Source organism: Sceloporus undulatus, chromosome 7, assembly GCF_019175285.1.
Source record: "Sceloporus undulatus isolate JIND9_A2432 ecotype Alabama chromosome 7, SceUnd_v1.1, whole genome shotgun sequence".
Classification (NCBI taxonomy): Eukaryota; Metazoa; Chordata; class Lepidosauria; order Squamata; family Phrynosomatidae; genus Sceloporus; species Sceloporus undulatus.
The window spans coordinates 22505802-22519784 of record NC_056528.1 but is presented as its reverse complement, the minus strand read 5'-3'; the positions used below and the strand labels follow the sequence as shown (position 1 = coordinate 22519784).

At 48.2% G+C, this 13983-nt stretch overlaps 1 protein-coding gene across 1 annotated transcript in view; it reads right to left on the bottom strand.

Annotated features, from left to right (window-relative positions):
- BARHL1 (BarH like homeobox 1) overlaps positions 1 to 10072 on the bottom strand; it is a 19013-nt gene extending 8941 nt beyond the window's left edge. The window contains exons 1-2 of the mRNA XM_042480220.1: positions 9541 to 10072; positions 2582 to 2804 (exon numbers count right to left, since the gene is read on the bottom strand). Coding sequence (XP_042336154.1) covers positions 2582 to 2804; positions 9541 to 10072 — 755 coding nt within the window. The remainder of the gene's footprint in view (positions 1 to 2581; positions 2805 to 9540) is intronic.
- Between the last annotated feature and the right edge of the window lie 3911 nt (positions 10073 to 13983).

Genomic DNA, 13983 nt, shown 5'->3' with positions numbered 1-13983 from the left:
CATCATCATCATCATCATCATCATCATCATCATCATCATCATCATCATCATTATCTTGTCCAACCATCCTCATTAAAATTTATCTTAATTTAATGTAATAATAATTAAAACAAAACAAAACAAAACTTGGGAGCTTTAGGGGAAAAGACGGGACATAAGGAAAGGGACAGAATAGAAGAAATACCGCTATTAATAATAAATAGTATTAATATTTTATTAATATTATTGATTATCATAATAATACTTAATAGTATTAATCATATTTAGCAGGGGCAGCGTTAGCAATAAAACGAGTAATTAATAATAATAATAATAATAATGCAGTAGTAGAAATGATATTTGAGGTTGCAGAAATAATCCAGGCTGACAGTACTTTAACAGCCACGGCTCTCAGTGCAATGGGAATTGTAGTTCTCCTGCGAGACATTTCTTCCTCTGTTGCCCGAACGAACTACATTTCCCACGATTCCATAGCACGGAGCCACAGCAGTTAAAGTGGTTCAAAACTGGATTATTTTTCTCCAGTGCGGATGGAGCCTCCCAACTGTGTGTATTTCGTTGCATGGCATTGGGTTGGACTGGATTTATTATTCACGTGGTTTCATTTTTATACCGCCTTTCTCCCGGAAAGGGACCCAAGGCGGCTCACATGAGGAAGAAAAAAAGTTACAATGAAAATTTATAATGTAAAAAAAAATGTCAAGTTAAGATTCTGGTTGCATCCACATTGGAGCAATAACCCGGTTTGGCACCGCTTTGACAGCCTTGGTTCAAGGCTATGGAATTCTGGGAGTTGAAGGAAATCCTTCTCTTTACTCGGATGGTGCCCTTTACAAGGTGGCCATGTCCTACATTTCAACCGTCTGTCCAGGAGGAACTCCGAAATGTCCTCCATTTTCAAGAAGCACGGGGTTTTACATTTCTATTAGTGCTTTCATATTTAATTTTGGCAACGTCCTCCACTTTTCTGGAATGTCCTCCACTTAGTCGCCCCTTGTCCTCCGTCCTTTGAGACCTGAGGCAACCCAACAGGGCAGGAGTCCTGTTCTCCTTTTGCAATTCCCCTCCTTTCTTTCTGCACATGCTCAGAGGGCAACCGTCGTCTCCTTTATGACTTCTCTCCCAGGCTCTTGGGTTCAACCGTAGCCCTTAGACTGGGCCCAAACCCTGGCTCAGATTAGGCCTTCTTTGCCTCCGGGCCCTAAACAGTGGAAGGTGGCCACCTTTTTTGGCACTCCTGGCTCCTCTGCCTTTGCTGGGAGACCCTTCCTGGCTCCTAACTTACAACTCTAACCCAACTAAAAGGAAGCACTACATAAACAGTTTAAGGAGGGCGAAACAAAACATATAGATACAAAGATGGAATGATGGCTAACCCTTAGGACATGCAACGAATACGTGTGTGTGTGTGTGTGTGTGTGTGTGTGTGTGTGTGTATGGGGTGCAAATGTTTAATTCAAATGTAGCCGACGAAATGTGATTTGTAGTTTTCTTGGTTCGAAATGCTATACAAAAGTGGGTTCACTTTGAATTCGGGGTCCCAGTAGTTTGGATGGATTTAGTAAACAATGCTGCAGCTAAAACAACAACAACAACAACAATAAATGTTTCCTTTCCAATCGAGCTCCTTGTTCTCCCTGTTGATTTCTGGTTAAAACTCTGGGTTTAAAATTAATCGGTAATCAATAATCTATAACACAACGGACTATCTGGCTTCGAAAGCTTGCAACATTTGCAACCAGCATTTCGGTTGGTCGAATAAAGGTACATATGGCTTTTATACTGTTTGATGTAGAGGATTTGGATCGTTTTTTACATTCTGTGCCGCCTTTCTCCCAGAAAGGGACCCAAGGCGGCTCACAAGACATATATATATATGACAATAAAGATGTAAAAACGACCAAATCCTCTAGATCAAACAGTGCAAAAGCTACACAAAATTGCACCGAAGTTCAACGCATAACTAAAACACTCGCGCACCGCATACAAAAAAAGCACCGTTTTGGCTCCTAAACAACGGGATGGACTCTAGTTCGGAACAATTACCCCGGAGTTAATGGCGTCAAACGATCCTGAATAAGACCCAGTCACCCCAGAAGAAGGACTCCGCCTTTCCATAACGAGAGAGCCAGCTTTGGTTTGAGAGCTGGGTTCGAATCGCGGCTCGGCCATGGAAAAGCACTGGGTGGGTCACACTCTCTCAGCCTCAGAGGATGGCAAGGAAGGAGAAACCTCCTCCGAAGGAACTTGCCCAGAAAACCCCATGACAGGGCCACTTTAGGGCCGCCATAAATAGGCAACGACTCCAAAGCACACAACCACAACGACTTCCCACAACCTTTGAGACACACTGGCCTTGGAACCAGCGCTTGCTCCCATAGAGTTCAATGGGAAGGAACCACAAGGTCTAGGAAAAGTTCGATAGTTCGAATTTTGGCCCTGTTTTGACTCTTTGTCTGGTTCATGGCTATGGAATTCTGGGAGTTGGGCCCCACAACAAACTCCAACTCCCAGAATTCCATAGCCATGAGCCAGACAAAGAGTCTAAGCGGGTCCAAACCGGGTTATTTCTGGTTCTCACCTGCGGTTCTGGTACCAGGTCTTGACTTGGGTGTCGGTGAGGTTGAGGGAGGCGGCCAGCTCCATCCGATCCTGGACGCTCAGGTACTTCTGCCTCTCGAAGCTGCGCTCCAGTTGGGCCAGTTGGTGGTCGGTGAAGGCGGTGCGGGCCTTGCGGGGCTTCTTCAGCCTCACCGGGGGGCTCTCTCTGGAGCTGGAGATCTCCCGGTCCCCTTCTTCTTTCACTTGGGGGGCAGGAGGAAGAGGAAGAGGGAGGAAAAGGAAAGAGAGAGCCTCAGAGGCAAATCATAGAATCCTAGGAGACCCCAAGGGCCATCCAATCCAACCTCATCCTGCCATGCAGGAACTCTCAATCAAAGCATCCCCATTGACAGATGGCCATCCAGCCTCTGTTTAAAGACCTCCAAGGAGGTAGACTTCACTGCACTCCGAGGAAGGAGTTTGTTTCACTGTTGACCAGCCCTTACTGTCCTCCTAATGTTGAGATGGATAGGTATCAAGGGGTCACCTTTCTCCCTCCATCTTCTGCCTTCAATCCTAGAGACATCTTCACTGGGAAAAGACCGCAACCCCAGTTGGGAAGGACCGTGCCTCCGCACTGCAGTAATAATCCGTTTCCAACTCCACTTTAACTGCCTATATGAAACTTTGGGATACTCTATAGCAGTGGTTGCCAAACTTTGGTCCTCCAAGTGTTGTCGGCTTCAGTTCTGGGAGCTGAAGTCCAAAACATCTGGAGGACCAACCGTTTACAAGCCACTGCTCTATCCTATCCTATCCTATCCTATCCTATCTTATCCTATATTATACTATACTATAGCTATAGTATATTTAGTGTAGTATACTATACTACAATTAGTATAGTATAATATAATATAGCTATAGCTATACTGTATTGATTTAAGCAGGCATTTGGCATCTAATCATATCAGGGTGGTTTTGATGGAGAAGGTGGTTTTAGCTACGCTTTTAACTTTTGTCTATTTTTAATCTGGTTTTACACTTGTTTTGGATTTTTAGTGAGATTTTAAATGTTTGTGTTTGTGTTTTTTGTTTTTGTTTTTGGTCTGTGAGCCGCCTTGAGTCCCTATGGAGTGAAAGGCGTTATGCAAATTAAATAATAAATAAATGCATTAGTGTGTGTGTGTATTCTATTAATATATATATTTTCTATTAGATAGATAGATAGATAGATAGATAGATAGATAGATAGATAATTAAAAATGGACTTTAGGATTATAAACAGAACGTGAGCCAGCACTGTGATGCTGCAGCAAAAAAGGCCAATGCAATTTTAGCCTGCATCCAATTTTTTACCATCTTCTCCCGCACAGTTTCCTAGTCGGGGGGGGGGGAGTCGTAACAACCAACGACCATTCCCAGTATTCCGTAGCCGTTAAAAGTGGGGTCAAACCGGATCATTGCTGCAGTGTGGATGCAGCCACAGCCTTGGGCTTCGGAGGCCAGAGCCCCACAAATGAAGGGGGCTCCGGTTGGGGGGCTTCCCTGGCCCCAAACCTGGTTTCCAGATCGGAAACAGAGGCTAAGGAACAGAAAAGGGAATTGTCGGGTATTGCCAACTGCAGCGCTGCGACATTGCTCATTTTTCCGTGTGCGTTTGAACCCATCCTCTTTACACGTATTTTAAGGGGGCGGTTTAACCTGGTTTTATGCTGGTTCCTAATGGTTTAATTGTTGTTGTTGTTGTTTTAAAGCTTTTGTTGATTTTAACAACCTTCCCTTTTTATCAAAATTGTTGTGAGCCGCAATCTGGAGAAGAAAAAAAGGTGGGATGTTAATAATAATCAATCAATAAGAATTAATTGATCTCGTGAGCCGCCTTGGGTCCCTTTTTAGGAGAAAGGTGGCATAAATAGTAATGATGATGGTGATGATGATATTATTATTATTATTATTATTAATGATAATGATAGAAATATGGGCGGAAGGAATACTGTAATTCTTTTTAGGGACTTTAGAGACGTCCGCGCTTCTCCCTGAGAGTAAATCCAATCTCTTTAAATCTAACCGATTTTACACCTGAGTAGACATGTCCTCCGTTCCTTTAGAAAAGCTTCCCCCAGGATCGCTCCCCTGCTTCTGAAAAAGGCAAGGGGTGGATCGGGCCCGCTAAGAAGAAGTACTTGGTTGCTTCGAAGTCATCCAGAACGAAACGCAGCCGATCTGGGGCCATGACAAGTTACAATTCCCAGGATTCCATAGCATGGCGCCCTGGCAGCTAAAGCGGTGTCAAGTGAGAGAAGGGGGTTTGTAGCAAAATCGATCCCCATTATTATTATTATTATTATTATTATTATTATTATTATTATTATTTGGCGGAGGGAGGATCAGAACCCAGGACTCTAAATATCGTAACCCGCCCTGAGTCCCAGTTTTGGGGAAACTGGGATGATGATGATGATGATTTTAAAAAAGTGGAGCACAGCCACACTTATCAAATGGAAATGATTTAATAATTGCGGCTCCGCTCTGAAATCCAATAGCAGTTAAAGCGGTGTCCAACCGGGTTATTTCTCCAGTGTGGATGCCCCTTGTGTTGTGTTCCTGATTAATATTAATAATAGTCATACAATGGCTATTATTGTAGCTGCGGGGAACAACTCTTTTTGGTTATTAGTCTTAATCTTAGCCGTTAAAAGCTGGTTTTAATTGCCTTTTTCACTTTGTGTTTTATCTGGAGGATGTTTCATTTGAAGTGAATTTTAACGATGTTCTGTTGGAAGTGATGGAAGCCGCCTCGAGTCCTCAGCTGGGAAAAAAAAAGTCGGAAAACAATAATAACAACAAGAACAAATTAATGGGACACAAAGGTGGGCCTAAAAACCGTGGATTAGTCCCGATTAGAGTAGGCTGGATGCGATGGGCCTCTTCTAGAGGAGGCAAACCCGGAGGATCTTTCGAGGAGACTTGGTTCAATGCCGCCTCTCCTTCACTTTCTGGAAGAGAACAGAAGGGAGCCGTGTCCCCGCCTGTCCGGGGATCTGCGTGGGTGGGTTGGGGACTAAGGACGAAAGCCTCCCCGCTCCACCCTCGCGGCCGCGGAGCCCTTCCTCGTTAGTCCTCTTTGCCCCCGAGACACGCGTGGACCCGGGCCCCTTCTGGAGGAAGACTCCGCCGCGGGGAGGGAGGGAAAGAGGGGATCCTTAGTCGTTAGTCTTATTATCCCCCTCGAGTAAAACTGGTCCGGCTTCCATTGATGTCCATTAGCCGCATTATTAGTTCTAGTACTCAATTTTTCCTTTTAAAAACAGGACTAATAACGGGTGGTTTTTTCATCTTCATCTTTTAAAACTGGTTTTCTCTGCGGGGTCGCCTCGGGATGCCCCCCTCCCCGATCCTCCTTCCCCGGCCGCCCAAAGCCCCAAATCCCCTTAATTGATCCCCTCGGGAGGAGGCAGAGGGAGCGGCGGCCTCCGAAGCGGCACAAAGGAGGAAGGGCCGGGGGAGAAGGAAGGCCCAGGCCCGGCGGGGGAGGCAGGGAGCCTCCGGCAGAAAGGGCCCCCGAGGGCTGGGATTCCACCCCGAGGCTCCCCCCGAAAGGCCTCCCGCCCAGGGGCCCCGATCCTCCCGGGATTTGGGCCGCAGATCTCCCGCAAGCCCAGGAGAGAAAGCCTGGGGGGATCCGGCAAAGTTGGGGGGAGGCTGGATCTCTGGGGAAGGAGAGGTCGAGGCTGGCAAATTGGGGGAGGAAGGAAGGGAAGTTCCTCTACAAAGGAAAGCCAGAGATGGGAGGAAGAGCAGAAGTGGAGAAGGAGAAGGAGAAGGAGAGAGAAAGGAAGGGATGGAAGGAAGGCAGGCCGGCGGAACAGAAGGAAAGGAAAGAGAGGAAATTAGGAAGGAATGGGAAGGAAAGAAGGAAAGAACAAGAGGAGAAAAGGGAAGGTGAGAGAAGGACAGAGAGAGAGTGTAAAAGAAAGTAAAAATGTAGAAGAGAGAGTAAAAAAGAGAGTAAAAGAAAAATGTAGAAGACCGAGTAAAGAGAGAGAGAGAGAGTAAACTAAAAACAAAAATGTAGAAGAGAGTAAAAGCAAAATAAAATGTGGAAGAGGGCAAAGAGAGAGAGTAAAAGAAAATAAACATGTAGAAGAGAGAGTAATCTAAAGACAAAAATGTCCAAGAGAGGAGAGGAAAAGAAAAAATATAGAGGGGAGAATGGAGAGAGAGAGTAAAAGCAAAATAAAACGTAGAAAAAAGAGTGAACAGAAAGAGAGTAAAAGAAAATAAGAACGTAGAAGAGAAAGTAAAAGATAATAAACATGTAGAAGAGAGTAAAGAGAGAGAGAGAGAGAGAGAGTAAAAGGAAAAGGAAAAAGTAGAAAAGAAAATGAAGAGGGAGAGAGAGTAAACGCAGAATCAAAATGTAGAAGGGAGAAGGGGGGATAGGTGGAGGGAAGGATAAAAGGAGTGGAGGGAAAGGTAAAAAGAAGGAAGGATGGAAGGCAAAAAGGAGAGAGGGATGGAGGAAAATGTAACGGAGTTTGACTGAAGGAGAGGAAAAGGAAGGAAGGCAGGGAAGCAAAGGATTGAAGGGACGGAGAAGAAGAGAGGAAGAGGAGAAAACGGGGGGAAGGAGGCTTGAAAAAGGGAAAGGCGCAGAGAAAGGAGAGAGAGAGAGAAGGAAGAGGCCGAAGAGGGAAGGGAGGTAAAAAGAAAAGGGAAGCGAAGGAGGGAAGGAAGGAAGGGCCAGGAGAGAAGGGCAAACTGGGCAATTCATGTTCAGCAAAGCCGCTGTTCATATCCGAAGGTGGATCTCAATCCGCTTCTAAAAGCGGGATCCCGACTCATTTGGTCCTTTTGTTTCAGGGAAAGAGGGATCGGAGGAGACATTCAGGACGGATTTAAGGAACATTTTAAAGACAGAATCTTCCTTGTATTATTCTTTCCTTTCCAGTGGCTTGCATTTATTTCTCGGCGTCTTTGTTAGCCCTTGATCCATCGAACTTCATTTCTTGGTGCCGTTTTAATTCCTTTCTTTTTAAAACCGAAGTGATTTTAAATCTAGATTTAAAACATGTCTAAGGAGGAGATCCAAAGACAAGCACCATTGATCTCCCTGGGAAAACCCCTCGAGATAAACAGAAACAAATGCAGACACGGGGAAGAAGCTAGAATTCACTGGGCCTCATAATAGGCACCAAATCATTATTATTATTATTATTATTATTATTATTATTATTATGAATTAACCCATTCACAGCGGTGTGGGATCTTTTTCATCTGAGTATCGATCCCCTTAGAAAGAAAACCATTTTAAGGCTGGAGAAATCGTCCGTTTTGATACCGCTTTTGGAATAATACCAAATAATACCGTTAAAGTGGTATCAAAACGGACTATTTCCTCCAGTGTGGATGCAACTAATCACACTAAAAACCGATCATCGCGTTGGAATAAACTGTGAGACTCGTGGCCCGATCCTACCTAACGGAAATGATCCCTCCTTTCAGTGGGATTTAGCGGCAAGTTAAGGACACATTCATTTACTCGCAAGTAATCCTACAGAGATTGAATGGAAACTTTACGTTTTGGAAAGGAAGAGCTGCTTCTAGATGGCCGAGAAAGAGCCTTACTTCTGAGTCCAGTTTGGGGACCAGAATGGCCAGTGGCGGGATATATATGTCATATATATCTAAGTTACATATACTGTATGTAGAAATGGAACTTATCGAAAGAGGAGGAAACCTCCTTCGCTGCCTCTCCAAAGGAAGCCAAAACCCAATGCTTTCCTTCACTGTTTCATTCATTCTCTTCACCTTCAGGCCACAGTTTCCACTGCCTTTGTCCGACGACGACCAATCCTTAAAACTATACTTGTCACAAAAGAATGGGAATGAATTCGGATCGACACTCTCTCACACTACTGACATCTACATCGGTCTGTCCCTGGCTTTCCAGGCCACCAAATGCACCTGAAGAAGTTGGCTTAAGTCTAGGAAAAGCTCCTGCTGCCAACTTCTTTCTCCCAGTTGGCCTCAAAGGGGCCGCAAGGTCGCTTTACAAGAGCAATAGCAACTTCGTTTTATACCGCCTAAGCAGTCTCTAAGGCGGTTTACAACTATATAAACAAAGCGTGAGAGCCCCATTTCAAAAGCCCCCCCCCAACCTTCCCTCCACATTGATGCCTCTCCCGAAAGGTCAAAGTCGATGCCTCGCGAAGGGAAGTTTGGCCCTGAGGAGGGCGGACTCAAGGGAAAACCACCTTCAGTTCCCCGGCTTCCCTTGGCTGACTGGCCTAGATCCCATTGCTGGGTTCAACTAGAGTAGAGCCATTGACTCAGCCCCATTTACACAGGGATGGGGTTCTCAGGTTCCCTTAGATCCCCCTGGAAGGGGCAATGGGGATCCCCGACCCGTTTTGGTGACTTGGCCTTACCTTTGCTTACCTGGAGATGCCCTAAATCCGGAAAGGAATACAGGCGGAGCCAAAGCAGATTGTTTCTGCCGTGCGGACGCAGCCCAGGTTCGGCCTCGCAAACCCTCCCTTTTAAAGATTTTGCGAAGCGGGGACCGCACGGCAGAAACAATCCGCTTTGGCACCGCTTGCACCTCCACGGCTCCATGCTGTGGCATTCTGGGAACGGCCGTTGCTTGCCATGACCTCCCTCCCTTGGAAAGGGTGCTTTCTAGGAACGCTTTTCGTTTCTATCCACCAAAACCGCGCGTCTATGAATTGTCGCATTTCTCTTCCTTCTACGACTAAACTTGGATCTGCTTTCTTTGCTGCGGAGCCACATTGTTGAAGGAGCGTTCCCAGAATTCCGCAGCACGGAGCCCTGGCATTTGGAGCGGATTGTGAGTGTAAAAGTTTGAAAAAACAGACGACTACCGAAGGGAGCCCATCCCGCCGACTTTCCCTCTTTGCCTTTCCTTGTTGAGCGGTATGAGAGCTTTACGTCTGGGGTGGCGAGAGGGCTTCCAATCGCTTTCCTGGGGCTCCCTACCTTTGTACTCGGCGTCGGAGGAGGCGTTGCTGCCGGCGGCGCCCTTCTCGGCCTTCTCCCGGCCTTCCTCGGTGGCGGCTTTGGGCGGGAGGCGGATCGGGGCCGAGTCCGGGGCCGGGGCCGCTCCGAGGGCGCTGCTGGAGTAAGGGGCGCAGGCGGCCAGGGGCTTGCAGTCGGCCAGAATGTCTCGGATGAGGAAGGAGGAGGTCACCGTCCTGGACTGCGAAGGCGCCCCGACGCCGCCCGCCAGCTCCAGCCCCACCGCCACCAGCGACGGGCGCTGCGGGATCGGCAACGGCAGCGGCAGCGGGTGCGTCGGGGCCACGGCCGCCCCCTCCGAGCACTCCCGGCCCGGCGACGAGGGCGAAGGGCAGCCGCTGCTGCTCAGCTCCGAGCGGGGACTCAGCGCCAGCGGAGAGTGGCCCTCGGGGCCCGGCCCGGCCGCTTCCCCCGGCAGCGCAGCCAGCGAGCAAGGGCTCCCCGGGCGCCGGGAGAGCAGCGACTCGATCCCGAAGCCCCCCGAGCCTTCCATCCCTCCCTCCCTCCTCCACGGGGCCCCTAGCGGCACATGGCCCGGAGCTCGGCGGCGGAGGGAGCCAGGAGGGAGAGGGGCCCCGAGGGAGGAGAGGGGCTCAAGGCCAAGGAGCCCCGCGGGAGGAGGACAAGGGCCCCGGCAGGCCTCATCCAGGCAGATCAAGGCAAGGCAAGGCAAGGGAGGAAGAGAGGAAGAAGAGCGGGAAAGGAAGGAAGAAGGAAGAGAGAACGAAAGAGAAGAGAAGGGAAGGGAAGGAAGGAAGGGAAGGGAAGGGAAGAGAAGGAAAAGGAATGGGGAGAGAGGGAAAGAGGGAAAGAGGAAAGAAGGGAGAAAGAAAGAAAGAAGGAGGGAAGGAAGGGAAGGAAGAGAGGGGAAGAGAAGGAAAAGGAAGGTGGGAAAGAAGAAGAAAAAAGGGAGGAAGAAATCAAAGAAGGAAAGGGAAGGAAGGAAGAGAAAGGATGAAGAGAAGAAAGTAAAAATAGAAAGAGAAACAAGGAGTAAGAAAGAAAGAAAAAGGAAGAGTAAGGAAGGCAAAAAGAAAGTGAGGCAATTCAGGCGGGAGGCGAGAGAAGGCGAGGGAGGCCAGGGAAGCCGCAGAGTCGCGGAGGCGGTCCAACTTTTCTGGGGCGCCGCAAGCAGCCGAGGGCGTCGGGGGCGGCTGCCTCTACTCCTGGGGGGCTCCCGGCATCATGGCTTCCGAGGGCTCCGTCTTCCTTGGGCCAAGGGGCGGGCGAGGGTCCCGGGACGGCCCCCGGCAGGGATCAGGCCCCGGGGAGGGAACAGGGCCGCCTCCTCCTCCGCCGCCTCCTCCGCTGCTCCTCCTCCATGCGGGGCTCCGGAGGGCAGGGCTCCTGTCCGGGGCTTCCGTCGAGGGTCGGGGTCTGTCCTACTTCAGCACCAGGGACAGCGCCCTGATCGTCTCCGGCCAGAGAGAGAGAGCGAGCAATAACGAGGCGCTGCACTCGGGCGCGGGAGTTTGGCGCTCTTCCTCCTCCTCCTCTTCTTCCTCTTCCTCCTCTTCCTCTCTCTCTCTCTCTTTTTGGGAGCCTCCTCCGAAGGCCACGTGCCGCTGGGCCTGGCTCCTGATAGGCCGCGGGGCTTTTTCGGGGGGGTGGTGATGTCAGGCTCAGCCTCGGGACCCTGATGGAGTAAGAAATGGGGTCGTCAGGAAGGAAAGTAGGGAGGAAAAAAAGAAAGAAAGAAAGAAAGAAAGTAAGGGGAAGGAAGGAAGGAAGGAAGGAAGGAAGGAAGGAAGGAAAGGAGAGAGAGACAGGGAGAGGGTCCAGGCGGGAGGCTGGGGGCTCCCCAGGAGCTGGATCACGATCCCCCTTTGACGGGGCCTTTGGCCTCCCGCCTGGACCCTCTCCCTGTCTCTCTCCCTTTTTTGATCGTCTGTCTCCTTCCTTCCTTCCTTCCCTCCCTGTCTCTTCCTACTTTCTGTTTCCAAATGCCATTTTTTGTTTTTTTTGGGGGGGGGGGGGGTTCGTTGTTGGTGTCTCTGGTGGGTGATTTCATGTCCTTCCCGATTCATACGGAGACCCTAAGATCAACCTCGCTGGCTCCACATTGATTTCGGAGATATAATCGAACAGTTGACCTCAGAGGGATTCAAAGATATAGCCGTGTTAGTCTGTAGAATCAGTAGGCAGAGGGATCTTGGAGCACCTTTGAGACTCAGTGAACGAGAGACATTGGCAGCAGGAGCTTTCCTAGACTTCAGTCTACTTCCTCAGATGCATTTAGGGATCTGATTCCTCAAATGCATCTAAGTACGCAGACTCAAATCTACCAAAGCTCATGCTGCCAATTTCTTTCGCTCAGTGAGTCTCAAAGGTGCTCCAAGATCCTTCAGCTTACCTCGGAGTAAGTCTAATTCCCTCCGTGGAAATGACTTCTTAGGAGTCCAAGTAGACCACAAGTTGAACATGAGTCAACAGTGCGATGCGGCGGCTAACAAGGCCAATGCGATTTTAGGCTGCATCAATAGAAGTATAGTGTCTAGATCAAGGGAAGTAATAGTGCCACTCTATTCTGCTCTGGTCAGGCTCCACCTGGAATCCTTTGTCCAGTTCTGGGCACCACAATTGAAAAAGGATGTTGAGAAACTGGAGCATGTCCAAAGGAAGGCGACTAAAATGGTGAAAGGTCTGGAAACCATGTCCTACGAGGAACGACATAGTGATGTTTAGCCTGGAGAAGAGAAGGTTAAGAGGTGATATGATAGCCCTGTTTATTTGAAAGGATGTCATATTGAGGAGGGAGCAAGCTTGTTTTCTGCTGCTCCAGAAAATAGGACCTGGAATAACGGATGCAAGCTACAGGAAAAGTTATTCCTATCCTTTGAAATACGTACCTTCGAGTAGCCCTGAAAGTAGACCATGCTTTAGATGGGAAGTAAAGGAGAGGAAGAGATCCCAGGAGGAGGAGGAGGAGGAGGACAGAGAAGAAGAGACTGGGAGGGGAGTAAACCTAAAACCTGAAACTAGACCATGCATAGTTTCATGCCTAGATTTACTCCTAGCATCACAAGTCCGGGTTACAATCAAAATAAAACATAATAAAAGAATAACACAATAAGTTTCAGCTCCCAGGAAAGCGTTTTCAGATTAAGTTTATGGCTACTCCCCTAAAAAAGACTCATTCCTAACAGTTTTAGCTTTGGCATTGTGTTTTTCCCTCCCAACCAAGGACTAAGAGCTTGGGAAATGTTTATAATTTCCAATAGCAAGGAGGAGGGTTCCAGAAGAATGAAACCTACACATCCCTGACCCCCATATTTAACTTGCCTACATGCAAAACAAAAGGACTCTAGGATTATAAATGGAATGTGAGCCAGCGACGTGATGCTGCAGCAAAGGAAGCAGATACCATTCTAGCCGGCCTTAATCTTAGGAGCACAGTTTCCAAGTGAGGGAAGAAATAGTTGAATTCTTGCAATCCTAAATGAATTCCCACCATTCTAGAGTTGGAAGAGAAGGAAATCTCACCATTTTTCTAGTCTAGGCAATTGGTTCAGTTGCTGAACTGTTCCGGCCACCAAGAAATTCCTCCCAGTGTTCAATAGAAATCTTCCCTCCTGTAACTTAAAACCATTAGAATTGTATCTGCCTTCTTTGCTGCAGCATCACAATGCTGGCTCCTGTTCCATTTATTATCCTTTCTCTATATAGTATAAGTCATTTTTGTATTGCATCCGCACTGCTGCAAGAATCCAGTTTGACCCCACTTTAACTGCCAGGGTTCAGTGTTATAGGATTCTGTGTATGGACATTGGTTGTTATGGCTTCCTTCACTTGGAACTTGTGCTTCTATTAATGCAGGCTACAACTGTATCTGCCTTCTTTGCTGCAGCGTCACATTGCTGGCTCGTTTTCAGTTTCTAAATCTAAAGTCCATTTTGTATATAGTGCTGCTGAGTCAAGCAAACCCCATGCTACAACTGTACCTTTGTACGTGTGTAAAGGACCCTTGACAGGATCCCATAGCCTTGAGCCCTGGCAGTTGAAGTGGGGTCAAACTGGATTATTTCTGCAGTGTGGGAGAAAACCTGTTGGGGCCCCAGAGGCACACAAGGGAGACAGGGCCCCTTTTGGGGTGGCCTCCGAGGAAGGAGCTTTCCTCCACTAAAAGGGACCCAGCCAACAATTTGGGGGGGGGCAGGGTGACCAAATGTCCCCATAACTGCAAAGGAGGACAAGGACCCGCTAAATGTAGGACGTTCCAGGAAAATGGAGGGCACGACTAAAGAAAAGCTAAAAACATGCTTCGAATGGAAAGTATTTTGGGATTCCTCCTCCTTAACAGAAGGCCGAAATGTAGGCTTCTTTCCTTTCTTCTTTATTTTCTTCCTCCCTCCCTCCCTTCCTCCCTTCCCTTCCTTCCTTTCTTCTTTCCTTTTTCCTTCCTTC